General features: G+C 37.3%; 3 protein-coding genes, 1 non-coding gene and 1 pseudogene across 5 annotated transcripts; 2 read left to right on the top strand and 3 right to left on the bottom strand.

Moving 5' to 3' along the window:
- Window positions 1-1618: 1618 nt before the first annotated feature.
- On the top strand, window positions 1619-6046 carry UNE5 (thioredoxin family protein). The gene is made up of 11 exons (XM_086247583.1): window positions 1619-1806; window positions 2753-2837; window positions 3119-3216; window positions 3401-3456; window positions 3621-3738; window positions 3949-3976; window positions 4075-4166; window positions 4433-4589; window positions 4664-4788; window positions 4986-5085; window positions 5775-6046. The coding sequence occupies exons 1-11, from the start codon at window positions 1652-1654 to the stop codon at window positions 5847-5849; spliced, it is 1089 nt and encodes a 362-aa protein (XP_086103709.1). The 5' UTR covers window positions 1619-1651; the 3' UTR covers window positions 5850-6046.
- Window positions 6047-7853: 1807 nt separating this feature from the next.
- Window positions 7854-9434, bottom strand: LOC147281118 (stress response NST1-like protein (DUF1645)). Its single transcript, XM_086248431.1, has one exon. It carries the CDS (start codon window positions 9392-9394, stop codon window positions 8159-8161), a length of 1236 nt encoding a protein of 411 aa, XP_086104557.1. The 5' UTR covers window positions 9395-9434; the 3' UTR covers window positions 7854-8158.
- A 3989-nt stretch (window positions 9435-13423) lies between these two features.
- LOC147281116 (uncharacterized) lies at window positions 13424-16865 on the bottom strand (annotated as a pseudogene).
- Window positions 15795-15889, top strand: LOC147281117 (small nucleolar RNA snoR69Y). Its single transcript, XR_015123160.1, has one exon. It is a non-coding gene; the product is annotated as a small nucleolar RNA snoR69Y (small nucleolar RNA).
- A 2032-nt stretch (window positions 16866-18897) lies between the features above and the next one.
- TRM8 (GPI-anchored adhesin-like protein) lies at window positions 18898-24336 on the bottom strand. 2 transcript variants are annotated; one of them, XM_086249252.1, is made up of 6 exons: window positions 23738-24336; window positions 23173-23284; window positions 22998-23053; window positions 21130-22890; window positions 20269-20398; window positions 18898-19627 (listed from the first exon to the last, which is right to left on the bottom strand). In XM_086249252.1, exons 2-6 carry the CDS (start codon window positions 23273-23275, stop codon window positions 19104-19106), a joined length of 2574 nt encoding a protein of 857 aa, XP_086105378.1. In that variant the 5' UTR covers window positions 23276-23284; window positions 23738-24336; the 3' UTR covers window positions 18898-19103. The 2 variants fall into 2 exon arrangements, with proteins under 2 accessions (XP_086105378.1, XP_086105377.1); XM_086249251.1 differs by having other exon boundaries at window positions 18898-19753; window positions 23738-24335.
- Between the last annotated feature and the right edge of the window lie 1278 nt (window positions 24337-25614).

Raw genomic sequence — 25614 nt, 5'->3', positions numbered from 1 at the left:
AATATGTAAGAACAATGTAAGATTTTTTGGGTTATTCTCAGATGCTTGTGAGTAGTTTGTAGGATTTTTGTGAATCCTTCCTTTGTGCATATAAGTGAGTTTATATAGGCAAATGAAGAGGTAAGAGCTAAGTTACCTGCATGTGGATGAATGGATGAAGATGTGCCACATCTTCAGTCAGGAACTGTAGCATGCACAGCTACGAAGTGCCTTCGCATTCAATGCTGCATTGAATGCAAGCATGATTTGATCAAGTGGGATGTCCTAATAGTTATGGCTATGAGTTGAGTTGTCAAGTCTGTCAGAAAGTTATGTCAAACGCACGTGAGCATGGTGGTTCGTCTTAACTAGATCTTCTAGAATAGCAATGGAGAGCTGAGCCGAGCCGAACACATGCGCCAATGCCTCCACACGCTGATATGAAATTCTTGAGTGATCGGAACTAGAAGACTTGTGGATGAGCCTGGCTAAACCGATCAAGAAAAGGTGTAGATATTCCTTCAAGTGTAAACCAGTTGTGATTGAAGATAAAATAGTACCTGGATCTGAGCCGAACTGAAGATGCGTGGAGAAAGATGATCTCTTGGGTTTGATGGGTCTTGAAATCAATTTGGATTGGACCTGGATAGCCCGGACGTAAGAGCTGATCCCAAATGTACACACTGTTTGTACTGCTGAGCTGGAATAGCCGGTTCTAACCAAGTTGACTGTTGAAAAGCCAAAATAGAAAAAGGGGGTCCGATGTGCCACGTGTTGGATGATGATTGGTTGTTGAATTTATGTGGATTTATCCACAAATAGAAAGCATTTGGTTTATAGATAATATCGTTTGAGGAGTTTATAGTGTACAACTGTACGTATTGTCGATCAATCCAAATACTTTGACACAATGAGAGAATTGATTAATATACTCGACAAGGATCCGAAATGCGACACAAAGTTACAAACACTCGTTTTCCAAAAAAAAAGTTGCAAACATTACTAAATAAAAAAAAGTTACAAACACTAAACGACTCGCACTCAGATTACCGCGGGTAAATTCACATAAATAAAATTACCGCGGTAAATATAATGATGAAAATTAGGTAGAGTACCTTTTAGTTTACGTTTAAAAAAAGATTTTTATTTTTATTTTGGCTTAATTGTGTTTTTACTGTCCAAAGTTTACATTGATTCCCACTTTACCACCCAGAACTTTATTTGTCCCACTTTACCACCCAAAGTTTACATTGATTCTCACTTTACCACCCAGAAATTTATTTATCCCACTTTACCACCCAAAGTTTACATTGATTCTCACTTTACCACCCAAAACTATTTTTCGTGTCCCAATTAACTTTTTTCCGTCTATTCTGTCACTCTAGATTCAGGGGGTAAAGTAGGAATCAATGTAAACTTTGGGTGGTAAAGTGAGACATATAAAGTTTTGGGTGGTAAAGTGAGAATCAAAGTAAACCTTGGGTGATAAAGTGAGACAAATAAAGTTTTAGGTGATAAAGTGAGAATCACTCCAAACTTTGGGCGGTAAAAACACAATTAAACCTTTTATTTTTTATGGCAAAATGCAAAATAGAAGTCCAACAAAAACGAGTATAAAGCCAGAGCAGAAGCACACGGCAAATCAAAGAACTCTCAGAAAAGTCTTGAAAGCATGGTGAGCTCAAAGACTTTGTTCGCTTTCGGAACCCTAGCTTTGCTCTTTGCGTCATCGGTTATAGCGGACGACGTCGTTGTGCTCACGGAGGACAACTTCGACAAGGAGGTCGGTCAAGATCGGGCCGCTCTCGTCGAGTTCTACGCTCCATGGTAATCTCCGACTTCACCATTTTACCTGTTTGGTTCCTGAGAAAAATTAGCTGCTGAACTTTTATTATCATTATTTTATTTGTGACTGAGACGGATGTTAATCAGTGGGAGATTAGTTTAACTGAGTCTAGAAATGATATGAATTTTCCGTTTTGATTTTCTCGGATACCAAATAGAAATTAGATACGTGCGAATGATATCAGCTGTGGTGATGCTGAGCTTGATTGATTGGAGATCTGTGATTAGGCAATCGAGTATCATAGATCTAGTTAAATAATTGATCGAGGCAAGCTTATGTGCATGAATTTTTTTCTTATATTTTGAAATTTGAATCGTTGCTAATAAATATGTGCATTGTTATATATTTATGTATGGTTAGTGTCTGGTCCAAATTTAATTAGTTAATTTTGGAAAAGCATCATTTCATCAGATGTGTTTTGTTTTGTGCGTGGTTTTCTTCCATATTTTGGTGACGTATATGATGGATTTATTTCTTTAGTTTCCATTTTTCTCCATGAAGTTGTTCATATTTTGGCAAAAAATGTTTATAAAAAATGGATCAAGATGTGTTGGACAACCAATGCACCTTGTTTAGGATTTTGTGTCATTTGTCTTGGTTCGAATAATGGATTAGTTCCAGTGTTTTTCAGAAGGACAAAGGATTTGGTATGCAATTAGTTGATTATTCATTCAATTTTTTATTTATATGTACTGGGTTATATTAGTTTTTAAAGCTACTTTAGTTATATGTCTCCCTTTAGTATCGTTTTTTTGGAAACCTTTGGTGATTGCAGAATATTATTATATTTTTATGAATTATGCAACAACTATAAGTATTTCTGCTATTTGAATGTTAAATATGTTATTTTCAATTAGGAAGTGCCTTTTTCCCCCAAATTATGTCAAGTCGTGGGAGCTGGCATAACATTCTTACTTCCCATTGCAGGTGTGGGCATTGTAAAAAGCTTGCTCCAGAGTTTGAGAAACTTGGCTCAAGTTTTAAGAAAGCAAAATCTATTCTAATTGGAAAGGTAAGTTCTTCAATTCCTGCTATCATTGTTAGTGTGTCTAATATTGTTACTGTACTATTGAATTTGTGTCTTTGCTTATTATTATGCTTACTTATTTTGGTGGGTTCTTTTTAAGGTATCATGATTAATAATTCAGCTTTTGGGTTTAAACTGGATTTTGAACTGCCTTTTGAATTTTTAGTTATTAATGATAGTGCTTTGCAGCAATAATACATGATACTATCATGAATACCAGTGATTGATTGATATGTTATTTTGCTTCATTTGATGGTTCTCAATAGGTTGACTGTGATGAGCACAAGAGCATTTGTGGCAAATACGGAGTTTCTGGATACCCCACAATTCAATGGTTTCCGAAAGGGTCCCTAGAACCCAAAAAGTGAGTGAGTTCTTCCTTTCCTTTCTTAGGTATCATCACAGTATTTAAGGAGGTTTTTTATTGGACACTCTTGCCACCAAACCCTCTATCCAAAATTCCGACTGGATGTAATATTTTTCACCACCCCTTTAAGTCTTAATAATGTTGGTGTAGGCACTTTTTAACCGAATTTTACATGTTTTAGGTATGAAGGTGGCCGTACTTCCGAAGCTCTTGCTGAGTTTGTTAATAAGGAAGGAGGTATTAATTTGACCTTATTAAGTTATTCAACTCAAATGAATGAATAAACCTGTTGATATTTCTTGGATGATATTTTAATTGAGTTTGTGTCATTCTAATTTTATAGACATTTATATAATAATCCTTAGCATATGATTGATCTTGAAGCTTTGCTTTGCAAGCAGGGACCAATGTGAAGATTGCTGCAGTCCCATCCAATGTTGTGATACTTACACAGGATAATTTTGATGAGGTTGTCCTGGACCAAACAAAAGATGCACTGGTGGAGTTCTATGCACCATGGTAAGATTATGTATTCAATTTTCCTTTCATATGCTTAATGTTATTCTCAGTAATGTCTGTGGATGAGTCAATGAATCTAAATTGGTATAAGGAAAAGGATGCAATTATCAGCCCCCATGGTGCTTGCACTAAATCTTAGTGTAATTTAGTTGGTACTTCTGCGACTCTAATCTTTTTTTCCCCTCTTTTCCCCCTTTCTTTTTGTGGCAGGTGTGGACATTGCAAATCCCTTGCTCCTGTAAGTGTATTTTTGTTCCCTAGAAAATTTGTTATTGCAACCCTTTATCTGGTGCTTGAACAACAGTTGACCTTGATTATTTATTCTGTTCTATCCAGACTTATGAGAAGGTTGCAACAGCATTTAAGTTGGACGGACATGTAGTGATTGCTAATCTTGATGCTGACAAATACAAGGATTTAGCTGAAAAGTGAGTTTAGTAATTTTTTTTATAGGAGGGTTTAAATAGTATTTGAGAATTCCAGTCTTTATTTTTAGTATTGTGTGATGTATTCTACTGAGTTTATATTGTATTTTGTATTATTAGTATATTTTAAGGGCTTGAAATTGAATTTTTTTTTTGGCAACAGAAATTGAATGATTTCAGTGTCAACATCCATAGAAAAATTACATTAGAAAGAAAAATGAGAATTTTTTATGAAGGAATATGGACCTGATGCAAAGCTGCCTATGTAGGTATGGAGTAAGTGGATATCCCACTTTGAAATTCTTTCCAAAGAACAACAAGGATGGTGAAGACTATGATGGTGGCAGAGATTTAGAGGATTTTGTGGACTTCATTAATGTGAAATGTGGCACTAGCAGAGATTCGAAAGGACAACTTACTTCCAAAGTTAGTAACATATATATTCATGAATGTACCTCATCAAAATTGTCCTTTTCTTATCAATAATCTTCTTTATGTAGGCTGGTATACTTGCAAATTTAGCCGACTTAGTGAAGGAGTTTGTGAAATCTGGCAATGATGAGAAGAAGGCAATCTTTTCCAAGATAGAAGAGGAAGTTGGGAAACTTGAGGGTTCTGCTGCAAGGTTAACACAATTACTCCCTAGTTTGTTCAGATGACTTTTGCACATTACTTGATTGAATATGAAAGTTGCCATTTTTATGGCTGCCATAGTTTGTCTTTTAATGGTTAATCTTAGTAAAGATACTAAGTCCATCAGATCTAAATTTTTATAGTTGATTTCCTGATTCACATGCTAACTTTTCTCTCTTTAAATTTTAGATATGGTAAGATCTACCTGAAAGCTGCCAAGAACTCTTTAGAGAAAGGTTCTGAGTACGCAAAGAATGAAATTCAGCGGCTTGAGCGCATACTCGAAAAGGTTTGATCCTGATATCATATTTTTTGCAATGCATCCATGTTGGACTAAGATACATAGGCCTTGTTTGGCTAACATGACAAGTTTACAAGATTTGATTTAGACTTCATCTGTTATATTATTGTCTAGAGTACAGAGCAGGATTGGATTAGACTGGGTACAAAACTTGATAGAGTTCCAAAACTGATTAAAAAAATAAAATTACATGCTGGAAAAATTGAAGCTAATACAGAAACATGCATCAGTTTCTTTTCTGAAAACTACCCACAAATTTTATCAGTTACCTGTAATAGGTGGGTTTGAACATCAAAATGAGCCTCCCTTCCTCCAAGAAGTGTAACACCCTGATGCGATTATTGTTGCAAAGGTGCTGTGATTGAGATATTAGAGAGTGCAAGTAACCAGTTTTTTTCTTTTCCTTTTTTTTTGGGGCTAAGCAAGGGGAAGGAATTACCTAATTATTAATATGTGGAAATTACAATTGTGAGATATATTGCATCCATTTCACCTTTTGATAAATTTGTCTATTACTAGTCAGAAGAAAATTGTGATCCAATCAGTTATGACTTGTGACTCATTAGGCATGCCATGTTTGAAACTGCTTCTAGGTGATGTATTTACGGGTTACTGTTGATCTGAATGTGCTTTATGGCTTTTTTATTTTATTTTATTTTATTTGTTTGTTTCTGCAGTCTGTCAACCCAACAAAGGCAGATGAGTTCACTCTCAAGAAGAACATTCTATATACCTTTGCTTCATCTTCGTGAGGAGGGAGGGATCTGTAACCTAGTTTGGAGGAAGTCATCATTCCCCCAACTTCTCCTGATCTTGGAAAAGATAGTGTTTTCAGTGTAATCTTGATGCAAATCTTTTACCGAACATTTTTGCGGTTTTAAGTTATTATGTTGTAGTAGCGAAGGATAGCCGGCACAAGATTAACAATAATGTAGTAGTTTTTTTTGTATGGAAAGTCTTATTATCATAAACCATTGTGGACCATTAGATGTTTGATTAAGATCGGACGGTACTAAACCCATCTTAAGCAGAGCATTGGACTTTAGGCTTATGTGATCCAAAGTTCCAGATCAGTACTTAAAGTTTGTCATAGACTCATAGTACCTATTCCTAAGGGGGTCGTATGGGATTCTCTGAACAACTTCACATGGATGAAAGTGGTTGTGACTTTAGGCCCACGTTTCTGTGTGGAGGACGGTGGGTTGTTTTGACATTGATGACTTCATCATGTGAGGCATTATTTATAAGCGGAAACAAACAAACGGGTGCTCTCACTGTCCCATCCAGACCTTGATGTTTTAGGGATGGAGATGTCATAATAACAGACACTTATCTTTTCACACTGCTTGGCTTGTCAGAAATTTTAGCTTTCTTCGTAATGGCTTGCCTTTTCTTATCATATTTCATATTTGTGGGGTAGGGACCGTAGGGTTTAACCAGAAGAGGAACCAATCAACAAAGTATTGTTGTGAAGATAATTAAGATCGGAAAGTGATAAAATTTATGGCATTTTGGATTTGTATGAGCTTTCTTCGAAGTAGTGAAGTTTTCTGAGATGTATCTTGAAAAATTACATGACAGGGACAACTTTGGCAATCAAGAGAGAAGAAGAATAGTGATTTTGTTTTCAAGATTTTGATGGGAAATTAAAATATCCATAGGATTCAGGCCAAACAACAAACATCTATAGGATATGATTTATGAGAATTAATGTGGAGATGGGACCATTTGTAGTAGGAATCAGATGTTTGAACCTGCTCAAGTTGCTGTGATACAAGTGTGAATCCCTCATGTACTCGTCAAGGCTTTATGCTATCCTAATTGATAGTTGAGATTCAGAAAAATCTGGATAATAAGCCCATCAACAAACAAAAATTATGGAACTGGGGACCATGACGGGATTTTGTTGCTGTTTTCTCCAGCCTAAAAAATTAATTGTCCCCAGCAGAGTAAATGATCTTGGGGGCCTCAGATCTGATCCGATCTGATAGTTATTGGCTCCTCTTCAAAATTTCTGCCAATTCTTTGTCAGAAATGCCCTTCGACTAGAACAAAAGCTTCATATCTCTATACAACTTGAATCATTTTCCAATTCTTTAGGCTATTTTAAATAGAATTTCCCCAGAGAAGCATCCAAAAAGAGATAAATATGATGGATCTTGATTATTTTGACTAGTAAAGCATACATCAAAGTTCATGAGAATGTCTCATAATCTCCAACCTCTTTATGTCTATGTGTAGGAGGCACCATGTCCCTCGTAATTAAGATCTCGATTCACTTTAGCAAAGCCCATCTTGATCCACCTTAGAGGCTTAGATCATTGGTGTAAAATATATAAGATAAAGGCCAAATGAGGCCATTAGACAAGTAGCTTTTTGGGGTCCCAAAACAAGCAACCCAAAAAGGCAAATGGGGGTCACATTACAATCACCACCAAAAATCCCAACAACCATCTCATACAATATTTGCAAACGCATGGCTATGTTTTTGCACCATGTGCATCATTAATCCCACACAGATTATATACTTTTCATTAGGGATTCTGTTTCATAATGATGTAATTAAGGTTATAACAAGAACCCAAAACACTCATATCATGATTCCTAAATTGATTTCCTTACTTGGACTAACTATTTGTACAACATATTTACAGATCAAGCTTAAGATGATTTCATATGAACATTATTCAGTAAGGTGTTAATAACATAGAATATACTAGTCACATAAAGAATGATTGATACCAGTGACAGGGGAATAATATACGGTACCAAGCAAGCATCTTACATAATGCAGATGGGAATAAGAGAATTATCCCATAATTTTCATCATCAAACCCATCAAATACAGACAGAGTCACAGACAGGCTGCAGCTTCTCTTTTCAGAAGGATCCAAAAGAGATGTGAAGAGCCATCAATACTTACATAGATGATCACATAAATCCTCAATAAAAAGTTGAAAAAACAAAATAGGAAAAAATTCTATACAATTCCTTTTGAAATTAACCACAACTGGAACGTAGATTTTAATTAATTAAGCTAATTAATTAATTACTTAAGGGCTCACCTGGAAGAGACTGGGTTTAATGCTCTAGCAAACCCACTACTCATGGCAGCTCCATACCCCTTTGAACTAAACCCTAAGCAACCAAGCAACCCTTGCCTGTACGGCAAGTAAGTCTTCTTCCTCATCTCCTCAGCCTGAGCTCTATTCGCCGTGTAATGCAGCTCGTGAAGCGACGGCGGCTGCCGCCGCTTCCCAATCCCGTTGGCAGGCTTCCCGGCCACCGGTTTCTTGCTCGGAGCAGACCCACTTCCTTTCCCCTTTTGGGCCTCCGGGCCCAAGTTAACCGGGTCCTTCGAAACAGAGCCCGGATGATGGGTCCGACTCATCATGAGTTTCTTCTCTTTTGCAGCGGAAAAGGAGATTGTAGACCAGAACTTGTTGTTGCTTCTTCCTTCGCTTTTGCTTCTGAGAAAGTCTTTGAGGAAAACCCATCTTTTTGAGCTCCTACCAGCTGAAGATGATCTTGAGGATGAAGCTGAAACTGAAGGAGTGACACTCTCCATCTCTTCTTCTTCTTCATCTCCATTTTTGGGCTCTTCCAAATCACCCCCTTTCAGATCTTCAACAAAGGAACCATCTTTTTCACCAGAACTGTTCTCGCTTTGAGTCCAATCAAAGTGCTCGCTTCTCAGAGGCGACATAGATCTCGTTCTTCTGCGCAAAGACTTGTCACGCATTCTCAGATCTCTGCCTCTCACAGGCTCAAACCCAAGCTCTGCTTCGTTTTCTTCGTTTTCAGGCTCGAGATCCAGCAATGGAGCCAAAACCTGAGGCTTCTCCAAGTGGGTTGATAGCTTCATGGGCCGTATCTTCCCGTTCAAGAACAGCTCGTCAGCTGAGCTCATAGGCCCGGTTGTACCCGACCCACTTGACCCGAACCTCGCAGAGAACTCGAACTCAAAACCCAGAGACGACACAGAGCTGTTGTTGTGATCAAACGAAGAAGACGAGTTAGGTGAATGAAGTGAGTTTGAGGACAAAGCAAAGTGCATTGGGCTCGCCGGAGCACTGTAGAAGAACCCACTAATGGGTCCACGGCCAGGGCTGGAAGGAGCACTAACATAAGGAGTGGAGCAAGTGCTGTCGATGTCTTCAAAGAAAGGCTGGGGCTCTTGGGTTTTGTCGGTTTCGCCATTGCTAAGGTTTGGGGGGTCAAGTTTTGGTTCAGGAGGAGGGTGTGGGTGTGAGTTTTGGCTTTGGCTCCCATTGTTGGGTGGAGTTTTGAGCTCCATTATTTTCTGTGCAATTGCTTGGCAGCAGACACAAGTGCTCAGAAATATAGAAAGGAGAGGAGAGTGAGTGGGGTTACTTACTAGTTACTACTTAGTACTTACTACTACAGACCAGTGTACAGTTTCACCCTTGACTTTGCTTTTTATATCGTTAATGCCATGCTGTGTCAGGTCTTCTTATTGTCCGTACTAGAGGTCAACTTTTTTATTATTTTTTGTATTTTTATGGGTTGAATTAACTTGAACAACTAAACTAATCAACCTCATGGATTGGTTGTTAACATAGCAAAATAAATTATTTTCGTTCTTATGAGCTTGGAATTAAATTCCTAAACTTGAGTAGTGGTCAATATTTGACAACAATCACTTTGAGACCCCTAATCCCATAGTAGTGTATGGACATTGGACCCTTACACCAGCTTCTTTGCATAATAAATGGAACTTACGTTGTCGTTTTCTTGCTATTAATGTGAATTATTAGTAATTAATTAGTTTTTGATGTAGTAGTATTTATTTTTTTAAGCTTTACAAATACTTGAAAAATAATAAATTAATAAAAAAAAGTTGATTCAGTATAATTATATTTTTTAAAATTGATAGCTAAAGTTAATATTTAAAGTAAAATGACATAAATATTTTAATAGTTAAAATAAAATAACATTGAAATTTGATACTAAAATCAAAAATTTTTTTTTTTTTGGCTAATGATTGAAGTCTAGAATTTTGCATCATTTAGCTTCAAATTTTCAGATTAATTCCTAAACGTTTTCGTACGATTATTTTTTATTTAACTTTCCGTTACGTTCCTCTACGAATATATGATGTACCATAATGCTAAGGACTAATTAGGAGTCTACGGTAGTCAGAACATATAAGACGTTATGAATACCATTAACGGTTTAACCCAAGACATATTACAGTTCTAACTTCTAACATAGACGGATAGACCTTGAATTATTGACTCTTGCATTCATATTATGCTCCAAATCTTATTAAACTAATTAGTCAATGACAGCTATCAGCAAAAAGAAAAGGGATAAAATGATAAATAGTCAAAGGCATAGCAAGCCCATCTAAACACAGCTCAACTTGAAGGGCCTGTATTTGGAAATCAATGATACTTGAAGTATTAAATTTGTTTATTAATATATGTGTCGGTAATTCATTTATTTAAAAAATAAAAAATATATATATTTAAATAAATAAAATATCAAATTATAATATAGAACAATCTCACAAATAATATCTCATCATATTTAAAATAAATATACCTCAACTAAGAATATTAAGCATATTTATATGCTAAATAAGCAATATATGACATAATAATATATTTGAAAATTAAATGCTATGTTATCAACTTGTCAAGTGAAGAGACTTATATTGTGTGATCGATCAATAACATCAAAAGAATTGAAAGGGAAAACGTTGAGAGAAGAGAAGGGATCGACTTTGGAAACTATGAAAGTGGCTCTCCTCCTCCTCCTCTTAGTAGCCTCTTACACACTAATTAATAAACAAACGGCTGAGTAAATGAGTATATGCCCAGGAGGGCTGCACATTGCCTTCTTCCTTATTAATCTCTTATTAATTTCTTGCTTGTCCTCCTCTCTCCTACGGTCCTACCTCTACGCCTCTACCTACACATAAAGTGTTCCTCTTCCCCACTACCAAATTACCAATCTATCCCTCTTCTTTTTTTTGGTCAGAAATTACCAATCTACCACAGCCGTGGGATGTCCTTGAGATCCATGCAGATTCAATTCTTTATTGTCCCCTCGGATGCCCCAACTGCATTGAATTTGAAGCTCTATACATAATTACTATTTCTTTTATTCCTCGTCTCCTCTGGACAAGCAATGGATTTTCTATATTTTTGTCCATAAATGAGATTAAAAAAAAAAAACATAAAGATTTGGACCTGATTAATCTAACTATATAGAGGGCATAGGTGGTGCTTGGATGCACCATGTCATAGCTCTCTTCATAGGATGCTAACTTTTTTGCAGCTGTTCCAAGGCTGAAGTTCTGCATCTAAAGCCTCCCCCTCTAATTAATAATTCATCATTATAGCAGCAATTTGTCTAATTAAATTATTAAACTATGACTTAATCAGAATAAAGATAATTTACCAATTAATCTAGTAATCTGTAAACCTTGTAGATGGAGTCTCTTTTCAGGTTTCTCTGTACCCAAGAAATAAGAGTATTGGTTGAGCTAGACTTGTTGAAAGAGAGAGGAGAGGGAGAGAGAGAGAGGGAGAACATTAGTGAGTAGCCATACTTATTTGGTATGGGAGACATTGCTTTGGTGACCAGCGCACATCAGAATTGAGAACCCAGTATCAAGATGTCATTGCTAGCCCACTTAACCACCAGGCTACTGCAAGAATACTATGTTAGATGGTACAAGAGCAACTGAGCATCAGCATGTGCATTTTGTCACACCAGCACATGATGTGTTTGTGACAATATGAACCTTGGGTCACTATACATAAATCTGTTTTTTTCCCCTTCCAAAAGTGTAGTCAATGGACATTAAATGATACCCCCATTAATTCATCATCCAATATCATGAACCCTATGAATTATAATACCCCCATTAATTCTACAATAATCTTTTTGCATCCATTAGTTTATTATCCTGCTTAATTAGTTATAAAGACTGCTGCCAAATAAGTAAAGAGTCTTCAAATTGATGAGGTTTTTGGGACATATATATTGAGGCTCAACCCCTATACAGATATCCTTGTCCCCCTCAAGGGAAGAAATGCAGTAGAAGAGCAGAACAGTTGGTTTGAAATTAATGGTTTAATTATTAAGGTCCCTAATTTTAGTGTTCTAAGTACTTAGGTCTGCTTCTATTTTGATGGCCATGTCAGTTTTTCCTCAAAATAAACTTGAATTGTTTCACTCAAATTCACACAACCCCAAAATCATCAATGGTATTACTAATTCTACACAGCTTCACCCTACTATACAATTAATACACATTGCACTTCACAGTCGACACACACGCATTCAAGGACTCGACAAGAAACACAGAAAATCGTATTGATTACTTGCAAGAAGTTGAAATAATGTAAACTAAGTCATGATACGTCCCAAACACAAGGTAGGAAACTCAGACAGAAATCGCTTGTTTCCAGCACGGGATGCTTGGACGTTGTAAAGACCTGAGTTTTGCACCACCTTTTTGCTCATCACTTAGTGGTTCAACAATTACAAGCACATATGTATTCAACTATTCAACGACTTCACAAGAAAAGTATTATTTCAAGTAGATTGGAAATTGAGAAATTCTGAATAAGAAGAAAATGTTGAATTTAAATTAGATAAGAAAATAAAATATAGACACCAACTCATGCACCAAACAAGTTTAGTATCGCCTTCTCAATCTCTAAACCCTATTCAAATGCTTCAAAATCAATGTCAAGTCATCTCCCACACTGAGTGCTCATGTCCTTGTCCACCTTGAAGTCTCCCCAATTTTTGGAACCCAAAATCTCTTTATACAATTCTTCAGCCAAGCCAACCATGAGTAGTTTTAAAGTCTAGGAACTGGTGTGGGCCACCATAAGTTGAAGCATCTCCAAAACCCATCATTTCCTTGAACAAATGGAATCTGTGTAGCTATCTCTAACGTTCTTCCAGAAAGGTAGCACATAATAATCTTGTCCGTACAAAGTTTTTGTTGTTCAAAAATAAAATCTTAAAAGCTCATCAACCATCAATTTCCCATATTTTTCCACAACCCGGTTAATTTGAAGGACAAAAAATCTAAGCAAGCAAGGAGAAAATGTTGAATTAATGTACATAAATTAGATAAAAAAAATAAAACCATACACCAAATTAAACTAAACTAGTGTAGGAACTGGTGTGGGCCACCATGGGAGCACAAATGTGTAGAAGCCTCTCCAAAGCCAATCGTCAAAGTGATCAACATGATCGGTTGGAATCTTTGTAGCTATCTCTAACCTTCTTTCATGAAGGTTGCACATGATAATCATCCCCTTCTTATCACAAAATTCTAAATACATGATATCCTTATTATTTGGGTGAAAACCAAGCACAAGAAACCCTCTGTCTTAATTTCTATCAAAGGATCTTTGGAAACCATCTGATCCGAGGAAAGTTTGTCGCCAGACAAACACCATTTATTCAGTTTGCCATCATCTTCCTTCAACTCCCAAACACTTATGGGAAGATTAGGCTCAAAATTTAGCCACGGGTACATCCGCAGACACCCTCGGGACACACCTAGTCTATGCAATCTGGCAATTAATAAAAATTTATAGTCTTGGGGCGCCCCAATGAAACGACATTGAGCAATAGTATCACCATTCGTGTTGAACGGATCTAACTCTAAAGTAATGCCACTACCATGAAACCAATACAACATTCCATTGTAAGCAACTCCTGAAGAAAATGAAGGAGAAGAATCAAAGGGGAAGGGTTGTGGGCATAATACAACCAAGTCTCTCCATTCACGAGTCTCGGAAGAGAACATCTCCACATGGAAGCCAGGAGGATCTGACGTCGATGATGAATTTGGAACTATTCGCACAACCTTCCACCTATACTCCTTACCATTAAAGAATTTGAAACTACTACTACTACCACCACTAGTTTGTCTTTGTTTGCTTTCTTTAGAGAAGTAGTTATAGTAGTATGGAAGATCACAGATGAATCCCACGCTTACTTCCTTGTGGACTCGAGGGGTGGGAGGAAGAGCAACCCACTGCTTGGTGCATGGATTGCAGATGTAGTAATCGCGTTCATAATTGTAAGTTGCGCAGCATAAAACTAAGTCATTATACATACCTAACACAACTGGTGTCACATCTGGCATGGCTTCAAAACAGGGGAGGAAACTCAGAGACAAATTGCTTGCTTTCATTAGAGCCGGATGATTGGACGTTGTATAGACTTCAATTTTGTGCTTTGTTTGTCTGAGTAAAACTAGGCTAAGTATCATAGGCTTTTTCTTATCATGTTGGAGACGTAGAAAGTGGCCAACAAAATAAGGATCAGAGATGAGAGCCAACCAACGCTTTGACACACACTTGCATTGAACAGAAGATTCACAAGGAAGTCGACACAACATTTCAACCAATAAAAGGTCAGGGAGATCATCAATATTATTCATCATGACTAATTTTGATATTGGTTCAATAGTAATTGGTTACGTCTTTGGGGTTGTTAGCAGTATCTCCCCAGAGTTCGTAGCGGCTGTGGAAACTTGGATTGATACAAGTGAAGCTCGTAACCCTGTATTATAGTAAATATAAATAATCACTAGATAGGGCACCGCTAATTAATTCATTTTAGGGTCAAACTATACATAGACCTGGGCTGCGGCCCAACTTATACAAAGGTCCTGGGGCGCCAAAATGAATCGACATTTAGCAATGTTATTATGATCACCACCATCACTAGCATTCGCAGTGCTGGACGGATCTAACTCAAGAGTAAGGCCATCATCACTCACCCAATACAACATTCCATTATAAGCAACCCCTGTATCTGTAAAAGAATCCAAGGGAAAGAATCCCTCGCATAATACATCAAACTTTCTCCATTCGCAAGTAGTACTCTCAGAAGACAACATCTCCACATGGAAGGCAAGAAGACTTGAGGAGTTTCGTAGTTACCTTTCCTCACTATAACTAGACTACTACCAATAATGGGTTTTTGCTGGAGACATAGAAAGCGGGTAACAAAACCAGGATCGGAGATGAGACTCAACCAACGCTTCGACACACACTTGCATAGAAAAACATATTTAGGGCAAGCAAGTCAACTCAAGATTTCAACCAATATAACGTCAGGGAGATCATCAATTTTAGTAATCATGATGAATTCTGATATTGGTCCACGTACTACAAATTGGTGTTGATGGACATGATGATCTTTTTAGGTCAGATTTAGACTGATCGGAGTGGGATATCTTTCTTCTACGACTTCGATCAGCAGCAATATCCCGAGATCTCATGGCGTCTGTACAAAGTTAGAAATTTGGGATCGATGGGTTCAGGGTTCTCCGTCTATATAGAGAGCATTACTTGGTCAACAAGTTTTCAAATGGTAATTGGTCAGTTAGAGTTTAGACTTCATTCCTGGCCAGAAAAAAAAAAGAGCTTAGACTTCATTGGATTTGGGTTATGGGCCCAGTTCTAACTAAAGGGCCCAGTTCTTGCTAGGTCAAATTTGCAATTTGTCAAATGTTTAGGGCCATAGTTGGAAATTAAAAAAACCATGGTTGCCTTCTTAAGGCCTTAAACCCTAACAAACTCTCTTCCTCTTCCAAGGAAACAATAGCCGTCTCTTTCGAATTTGTTTTCTCTCCAATTTTCAATGATTTTCCGATGTGGGTTTTTCTTTTTAATCATTGTTATTATACTTTTTGCAATGATGATAGATGTGAATCCCAGCTCATTATGAGACCTCTTGTGGTCTAGGAATAGGCTTTATCCACATATATCTGAGCCAACATTACATTCTCTCTTTCTTGTTTACTGGTTATTGCATGTGGTTTAGTTTTCATTTATTTATGATATCTTTTTGGTAATGTTCATTTTTTTTAATAGATTTTTAGGGGTAATGTTCTGCTTTATCGTTAATTCTTTCTATATCTGTTGTCTTGGATGATTATTCTCTTATATTTAATTTTTAAAATTTTTATTTCTCAGAACATAGACATCAGACAGTTATAAACTGTTCTGTTCTTTGGAGCTTCTCTGTAGTCTTCTGGTTTCTATTGAGTGTGTCTCTTAAGTTTTTCAAGAGTTAATTCTGTCTTGATGGTTTCTAGTTGGTTGGTTTGCCCCTTATTTTTGGGCTGCCCTTTCTTTGAGGGTTGTTCTCACCCTGTTTGGGCTAGAGTCAGCCTGCAGGTTGTTTGGGTATTCGGCCTCTTCTCCATATATGAGCACTGCTAATCGTAAAAGAATCTCAAATTTGGGATATAGATTTGAAATCTTAAGCATTATTTGAGATATACACCACTTTTTAATTTGCAGATTCAACCGTCTACAAAAACAAAAGAATCCTATTCCACTACAATAAGAAATGGAACAACTTTGTGGGCAGATGCTTCTACATGTCAAACCCATTGAAGATAATATATACATCTAACTAAGTTTTGGAAAATTTAAAAATTCTGTTAAAGACTCTTCAGTCATTTTTTCAGAATTCTAGAAATCTAACTATGGAGTCCAGCATTACTTGACGTGTATTGCTAGAGGGTTAGATTTTTATAAACTCAAAAAAAAAAAAAAAAGTTAAAATCTTTAGATGACACAAATTTTGTTTAATTTTTCAAATTCCCTTTAATCTTATGGCCTAAGCTCAATTCCCTCAACAATAAGATCAGCTTTAAGGTGCACACCCTTCACTTCTTTTAGGCTCATCTTCACATCCTTATGATCATCACACCCATCATTGTAAACCCTCCCCAGCTCAATCCCCATCTACCCATCTCAATCCTTACGAACGCCTCCTCCTCGGCCATCATCTCCTTCCGACAATGTTCGTTTCTGGCTCCAAAAATGTTCATGTGTTTCTAAAGCAACTTGCTTCCTGCTTCCATGGCCTTTATTAGTGCTTAAGTACACTAAACCTTGTGACTTGAAACTACCAACATCTCACAATGTAAAGCGTCTAACCTTTATGCAGGATCAGCCAAATTTGAGCAGTTCTAGGTGGGGGTCAGATTGGGCTTGTCAATCTCGAGACCATTCATTTATATATGATGCATGGTCTACTAGCAAATTAAACATGACTAGTGTAGGAACTGGTGTGGGCCACCATGGGAGCACAAATGGATAGAAGCCTCTCCAAAATTGACCCCTATTACTAGAAGAAGTTGACCCCTCCAATAGGTATTATAACCGAAATCAAATGGAACATTGGTTGTAGCTATCTCTAACGTTCTTGCACCAAGGTTGCACATCACAATCGCCTTGTTGTGACGAAAATGTAAATATATGATATCCTCATTAGGGTGAAAACCCAGCACCCAAATCACATCCTCATTCTTTATCAAATTAGCATCTTTGAAAACCATATGCTCAAGGGAAACTCGGTCCACTATCAAACACCAATACTTGTTCAATGTGCTTGGCTCCTCTATCAACTCCCACACACTTAATAGACATTCATACCGAATCATCACCTAGTGTCGCACATCGTAGACACCCCACCTTTTCAGCTGTTTTAATTGATTGAGGCAGATAGTCTTGGGGCGAATAAATGAAACGACATTTAGCAATGTTATTATGATCACCACCATCACTAGCATTACCATTAGCAGTGCTGAATGGATCTAACTCAAAAGTAAGGCCATCATCACACACCCAATACAACATGCCATTGTAAGCAACGTACCCCTTCCACCTATACTCCTCACAATTAAGGCATAGACTACAACTGTCACAGATGAATCCCACGAGTACAAACACAATGCTTGGGGTATGGATTGCATATGTAGTAATCACGTTGATCAAACTTGGTTGAGCAGCACAAGACTAAGTCATTATGCGTCCCTAACACAACTGGTAGTCGATAAGGTTGAAAACAAGGGAGGAAACTCAGAGATAAATTACTTGTTTCCAACCCCAGATGCTTTGACGTTGTATAGACTTGAGGAGTAGTTTCGTGGTTACTTTCCCTGATCGAGTAGAACTAGACTACTACTAATAATGGGTTTTTGCAGGAGACATAGAAAGCGGGTAACAAAATCAGGATCGGAGATGAGACTCAACCACCGCTTCGACACACACTTGATGTCGATGATGATCTTTTTTATCTTTTTAAGTGAGGCTGGGATTAGGGTTTCTTATGACGCAGAGAGAGACTAATGAGGTATATATATATTTAGAGCATTACTTAGTCAACAAGGAGAATACTAGCTTACTAATGAGGTATATTTATATAGGGCATATAACTAGCTAGAGTACTACTGATAATGGGTTTTTGCTCATCACTTTCGGAGGCACCGAAAGCAGTTAAGAAAACCCGGATCGAAGATATATGAGACTCAACCAACGCTTCGACACACACTTGCATTGAAAAACATATTTAGTGGAAGGAAGTTCAACACAAAATTTCAAACAATAAAACGTTCTCTTCTTGACTTCTGGGATATCATTCTGGTACTCATGATCGACGTACGCATGTAGAAAGCTAGAAACTTGGGATCGATACAGTTAAGTACGACTCACTTCTAATTAGGTTTAGGGTTCGCCATCAAATTCTCTCACTTGTACAAATTTTAATGGGCATGGCCCATGGGACAAGCTATAGATGCAGCCAGTGCGGCCCAAGTAGCTAGGTTTTGTAGTTGGAGATGGCAGTGTAACCATTAACCAAATAAATCAGCCTGAGATTTTACCATGTATCATTGGAGATCGTACTATAAGCGTGGCACAACTATCCCACTAAAAAATCTCACGTGGACCATTAATTAAAAGCAAACGTGTATTTAAGGACTTCACAAGGAAATAAAAAAAGTATTATATATTATTTGCCGTAGATTAAATGATGAGGAAATTACATCCTGATCAGCAAGGTTGAAAGTAAATTAGATTAAAAAAGAAAATCATAGAATTAGATCGATGCACCTGCAGCCTGCAGGTGCATAATTGAACTTACTATTATACATTGCAATGAATTTTTTGATAATAAACCACCTTAATACTTAAGGGAGACTAAAAGAGCCAAAAATCAGACACCAACTCATCGACCAAACAACTTAGTATCCCCTTCTCTATCTCTAGACCCTCTTCAAATGCTTCAATGTCAAAGTCAAGCCATCCCCCACACCGAGTGCTCATGTCCTTGTCCACAAGCTCATCCACCATCAGGTCACCCATATTTCTCCAACCCAAAATCTCTTTATACAATTCCTCAGCCAACCACCCCTTCCTTTGAGACAATGTTGCCCATTTATCCCATGCTTTGGGCCTTCCGACAAAAATTTGCTTGCATCTGAAATGCAGGCTTTCACTTACGCAGTCAAACAGAATCTTCCGCTGGAGCTTTGGATACTCTTCTTCATTCTCCAAATCATCAAATAGATTTGGGATGATGACATTGTCAGCATCACCCAACGCAAAATCTTCCAAGTCTACATGGCTAAGTATGTATCTCACATACTCCCGTTCCCAGTTGTTTGATCGATCAAGATAATGGAAACCGAGTATTCTAGTCATATTCTTTCCACTCACATCCCCTGTGGGAGGAGAAGAGGCTGAGTCAGATAACTCTGAAAGACCATATGCTGGAAGAATTTCATACGAAGAGAATAAATTGACTTGATCTTTAGCTTGAACCAATGAACATTTCTCACTGTCACTGCCTGTAAATAGAGAGTATAGTACACATGTTCAGTCATTTTTCTTTCATATATAGGAGCATGGATGTGTTCAAAGCATTATAGCATAATGCCTGACTCATACAAGAGGTTTCACTAAGCTTGTCTTATCCAATTACATTATATGTCATTTTGATCATTTACAAAAATCTCAAATAGGAAAGACATTCCCAAACTGTGTAAAATTCATGGTCTTGCAAACAATTTTGGGACTGAACCCCCCCCCCCCCCCCCCCTCCCAACTCATTAGTGAGTTGGCCTCCCAACTCATTAGTGAGTTGGTCTACATCACACAATACATAATTAAACACTTGTCCCCATGATGAAATCCCATAGATCTTGCCATATTTTATCCAGTTCCCTAGGTTCCTGACTATACTTTGATGGCACCTGAGTAAATTTGAAGCTATTGACAGTGCAAAACAATTCTTTTGATCTGACACATAGCATTATGAATGTAATGAAAACGGAAGTAAATGAAAAGAAGACTGTAATTATACCATGGGCACTACTTCTGTTATCTGTGAAGCTTCCACGCTCAAATGAGGGTTCAAAAACTGAATGATCAAATTCTTTTCCAGTTACCCTATTTTTGCTGCAACTGCTACACTCTTCCATCCCTTCGGATCCCTGAAATTGTTCAAGAGAATTTGACTAGCATGCTGAGTATATAGCTTCATGATATAAACTCTGATTATATAATTCAGCTCTTTTGTTGAAATTCATATTCAAAATTGAAAAGAGTATTGGAACCAAAGTGACATATTTTATCCAAATTACAAATAATGAATAACTTGTTCACAGAGATGATCAGATATATGGACTACTATAGCTGATTGCTTAAGTTCTCACCTTTACCTCTAAAATCCTCACCCTGGTGTAGTGGCATTTGAACTTTAATGGGGAAATTTGACTTCTGAAGAATGGATTCATATTTTACGAACAGACATATGATTCTAATTGCCTATAAAATGAAATAAAGACTTGTTTCTACAACTCAACCCAGTCAGAAATTTTCATATCTGGTGTAACTAATTACATTATCTGTAAGACCTATCAATGACCCAAATATTCATCCATATGCTGAATACTTTGCTAAAGTTATCAGGAAACAATTTAAGCATCAAACATGCATTTGGCCCTTGTTTCCTTCTGTTAGTACAATTAGTCCATCTATTATATTTTGCTTCAGGTTGAAGAAAACCATTATCTGAAATCCTAGCACAAACAATTGAGGCCCCAAAAACACCTTAAGCACTTTTTCACTCGATCATGAAAACAGAGGGTGAAAAATCAGGATTGAAGAACATTAAGAATAAAGTAGTAGCTGCAGCAGAATTTTATATGGTCAAGTAACAAACCTGCCACTGCTGGTTCACATCACCCGACAAGCAATCATAGTGGTCTGTGTTGTTAAGCTTATCTCTGAGCAAATCAAGTTGAATCCTCTTGCCTTTTGATAGGTTGCTTCCCACACTGGAAACCAAATTTTGCAAACTAGACGGAGAACTAGCAGAAGTCCCTTCACTGGACAGGTTACATTGAGATGACTCAACTTTACATGTCAATTCCTGAAGCTTTTGTTCCAAAAGAACACTCAAAGCATTACCACCAACCACGTCCAACCCAGGTGAAGATAATGTAAAATTCTCTGGGTAGCACTGCTGATCATTGTCCCCAAAAGAATCAATACAAAAGCTGTTATTTATACTCATGACTTGACCAGAGGAATGCAATTCAGAAATGGCTCTTTTCAGAGGAGATGTGAATGTAAATGAAACAACATCCATGCCTTGTTGTCTATTATCTGTGCCCAAATGGGTGCACCCATCCATTGCAACATTACATTTTACAGACCTTTCATCTGTACTGATCAATGCATTATCAGAAACAGTTTCTTCTAAACTAGCATCCTGACAAACAGACCTTATCTTGCCAGAGACGTTCTTAATCTTGGATAATGAAAACTCCTTTTCAGTAGGAGTTGTCATTGAGCCCATCTTTTTGGATCCAGTTCCAGTTCCATAGTTTACAGGAACCTTACTTACAGTCTTATTTGGCCGGCTAGAACCATTAGTTGACAGCATTCTACTAGTAGGCTGATTAGGAACCATACTTTTTGAAGTCATTTTATCTTTATTAGAAACACAATTCTGCTTCTGGTTGTTCTGCTTGAGAACACTTTTGGTGCTGTCAGTGGAAGTTCTCTTATGCACAGGTCTTTGTGTACTTGGCCGGCTCTTGGAAAACTGGTTTTGTTTGACCTCATTCTGTTCCTTCTGGTTCATAGAAGTCCTATTACTACAAGATGTTGACCCCTCCCTTCTCTGAACATTGACCTTTGCTTGTACCGCAAGTGATACTGATTTTCCCTTATTCCTATTATTTTTGTAACTTCGTTCTTCTGAATCCCCAGAGGCCTTGAGTACTGGTACATTATATGGTCCATTATGCCCCCTGTCACCAGGCAGTCCTTTCATATACTTAACATCACTAGCTTCCTTGAGTCTTTCAGGTCTTGATGCTTTATGCACAGCATCCATCTTCTCTCTCAAATCCCGAATTCTCAAGGGAATTGAAGAAGGCCCTATAGATGACACTTTACTCTTGGAAGATGTTTGAGGACTTGCCTCAATTATCTTTGCAGCCGCCTCCATTATGTAATCCACATTCTTTGTTTGGATGAAGCCGGGACTCTTGATAGGTGACAAAAGCTTATGGTGAGTAATTGGAATTGACTTGGCTGATTTTGGAGGCAAAACTTCAGTTTGAAATCTCTCAATTGGCCGGTTCTGCACCCTCACTGTCCTACATTCTGCAGGGTTCCAAGAAAACCTATCCAGCTTGTTTGGCATATTTGTGTATTCCATGGCATAAAAATCACTCCACAAGTTAGGATTGCTCCTGTCATGATGAGGCGCTCTAAGGGTGTGGGAGTCAAGGAGTATGGTAGAGGATGGCTCAGGGGCAGTCGAAGTTGGCAATGAATCCAGACCCATTAATCTAGCAACCACCCCAGGGGCTCTAACCCCACATCCCTCATCACTAGTCACTGATGAAGCACAATTCCATTCACTACTTCCTTTATTACTTGAACTTGCTCCATTCTCATCCACCTCTACCTGGAAATATACCAAATAGTATAAAAAAACAGATTCTTATTAATTATATTACATGAAGAACAAGCAAGAGGCAGACCAAAATGAGAGGGAAGAGGATGTTTTCCTACCCTATAGAGCAGTGATTTCGAGAAATTCTCCACATTTTCTTTTCCTTGGTTTAATCCTTTACAGTCAAAATGGCATGAAAGTAAACATCACGCTCAACTAAGAAGCACCTACAGATAAAATATGCAATATATATACCCAAAAAGAAAAGGAAAAACATAGGAAGACGAGATCTACCGGATGATTCAGAATTGCTCGAGAAGAGCTTCTTCCGAGATTTGCCATTCCAATCAAACAAGTTAAGAAATCCTCCTTTTGAACGTTTTTTCTCGACCTCCATTTGTGTCCTCTGCAAACCAATAGGAGTTGGAGAACCAATATGAGTTGGAGATTACAACTAAGAAGATTACATAAACAGAACCCATGTGCCAATTTATACTAGAATTTATTCATGCTCGAACCATATATGTGCAACGGAATCTAAATAGCATAATATTATCAATTAGTTACCACAATATGTGAAATCTCCTTAACAAAATTAGACATAACATTACCTACATTGCTCATTGACAACTTCAAAAAAGCCAAACTCCTAACATTTGCAGTATCAAATAGACCAGGACTATTAACATTTGCTTAAAATGCACCAAAATTTTCAAATCAACAAAAAAACAAATCAGATTATACCACTAATTCCACATATGCAAAACAGCAATTACAGTTGTGCAAGGTGTGCTTCATCCACATGGCTTTGAAATGAATAGAAAGCATAAATCTCTAACCATTACAATCAAAGACTCACCTAAAATCCTTCATCTGCAAAACCCCATTTTCCACACTCCAAAGCTCACTCTTTTTCTTCTTTCCTTGTGTAGACAGAGCAAATCACTCAAATCTCATACTTCGGAAATCAGAAACCAAGATTCAAGTACGTACAAACACCTTCATTCAAATTGGTAACTTTCAATCAATTGAAAATTTGAAACACATTCAAACCCACATTCCCAAAATCCAATGTCCTCCTCCTTTCTATTTTGGGTTAATTTTTGTACTGGGCAACAAGAACAATGGGGAGTGGAGGAAAAAGAGTAAAGATCTGAAGGTGCAAAGCAACAAAATTATTTGGGTTTAGAGTGGAAAAAATATAGTCTTTAAAAATATGACACAGAAAACGAGTCAAACTGAGAGAACCTATCAGAAGGAAACTTGCAGATACAGAGCGAGCGAGCGAGAGAGAGAGAGAGGTCAAAGGAATAACTGGTAAAAGACCAGAGACCACACAATGCGAGAGAGTTAGAAAAAATGAAAAATGAGAGAAGAGAAGGAAACGTCAGACTCTGAGGCACTCTGAGCAGAGAGAATCGCAAAGAGGAAGAAGAAGAAACACGCACCGCTTTCAGACCTGAGAGCTGAGTGGCTGATGAGTCCTGTCCAGTCCTGTCAAGTACGAAAAAAAATAAAAAAAATTCCACTCTTTTAATGTACCGCTACTTATCCCGCGCTGCCACGTGGGCACTAAATATGTGTTTGGGACCCACTTCAATGTGAGATGAACTATCAACGGTCCAAATCACTCGAATTCTTCCGTCGGTTTCAGTCCTGTATAGTATACTTGCGAATTCCCGAATTGGAGTTTTAATGGAGTTTTTTCTTCCCATTTTAATTTTTAATGTATCATGGATATAAAGTATATAACAAATTCATTAATAATGGAAATTCAGAAAGATAAAGTTAATTCACTGTGTTTTCTTTTAAGCTATAACCAAATATAGCAATCAAAGCAATCAATAACCAAATATAGCAATCAAAGCAATCAATAACCAAATATAGCAATCAAAGCAACCAAGTATATTATTGGTCTCCAAAGACTAGAGAGTGGCTAGACCCATGAATCAACCATCAAGTGGTCCATTTTTTTTTTTTTTTTTTTTCATATCAAGTGGTCCACTTAGATTGGCTATAGAGTTACCCTTTTACCAAAAAAAGAACAAAAATGAATTTTGTTTCTAGCTCTTACTTTTTTTCGTGCTTTTAATTTACATTTTTGGATGGTGACTTTACATTTCACAACTAGTGCATGTTATTGTTGCCAACTTCTAAGCTTTTTTTGCTGCATGATGAGATTCCAATGCAAAAGGTCCACTCTTCCTGCCCTTTTGAAAATTACTTAAAAAACCAATAATTTTGGCCAAAGAAGTTAGTTTTCCTTTGTCCTGTTCAGATTTTGTGGCGTCACTTCATGATATCCTAGAGAGAGAGAGATTCACTACTTGCTAGAGCACACCAAAAGGTAAGAACAAGTGATTAAAAGAGCCAGGATTTTAGTGGCCAAAAAATAAAAGAGAGCTTGGATTTTAGAGCGAAGGCCCAGTCCCACATGAAGGAGGGACTCATTAGTCATTACTCACAGACAGAAGGAGTCCCACATGAAAACATTATTTAAGGTGGTTAAATAATGGTGTGACAAGACTAATGGTTGGCAAAGTAATAATTGAACTGCCTAAGGTCAATCACAGTGCATAGCCTAATGAATAAGAAGAATAATCGCTAAACTAGCATCACACAAGAATTTGAAACAGTAAATTGAGACACTGAATCAACTCTGGTCAATTATTTTATAAAGTTAAAATTAGACATAAGTTCAACATATCACTGATCAATTTGTACATGACAGAAAAC

The sequence above is a fragment of the Dryas octopetala genome, chromosome 6 (genome assembly GCF_963921425.1).
Source record: "Dryas octopetala chromosome 6, drDryOcto1.1, whole genome shotgun sequence".
Lineage (NCBI taxonomy): Eukaryota > Viridiplantae > Streptophyta > Magnoliopsida > Rosales > Rosaceae > Dryas > Dryas octopetala.
This window is presented reverse-complemented; position numbering and strand designations above follow the sequence as displayed.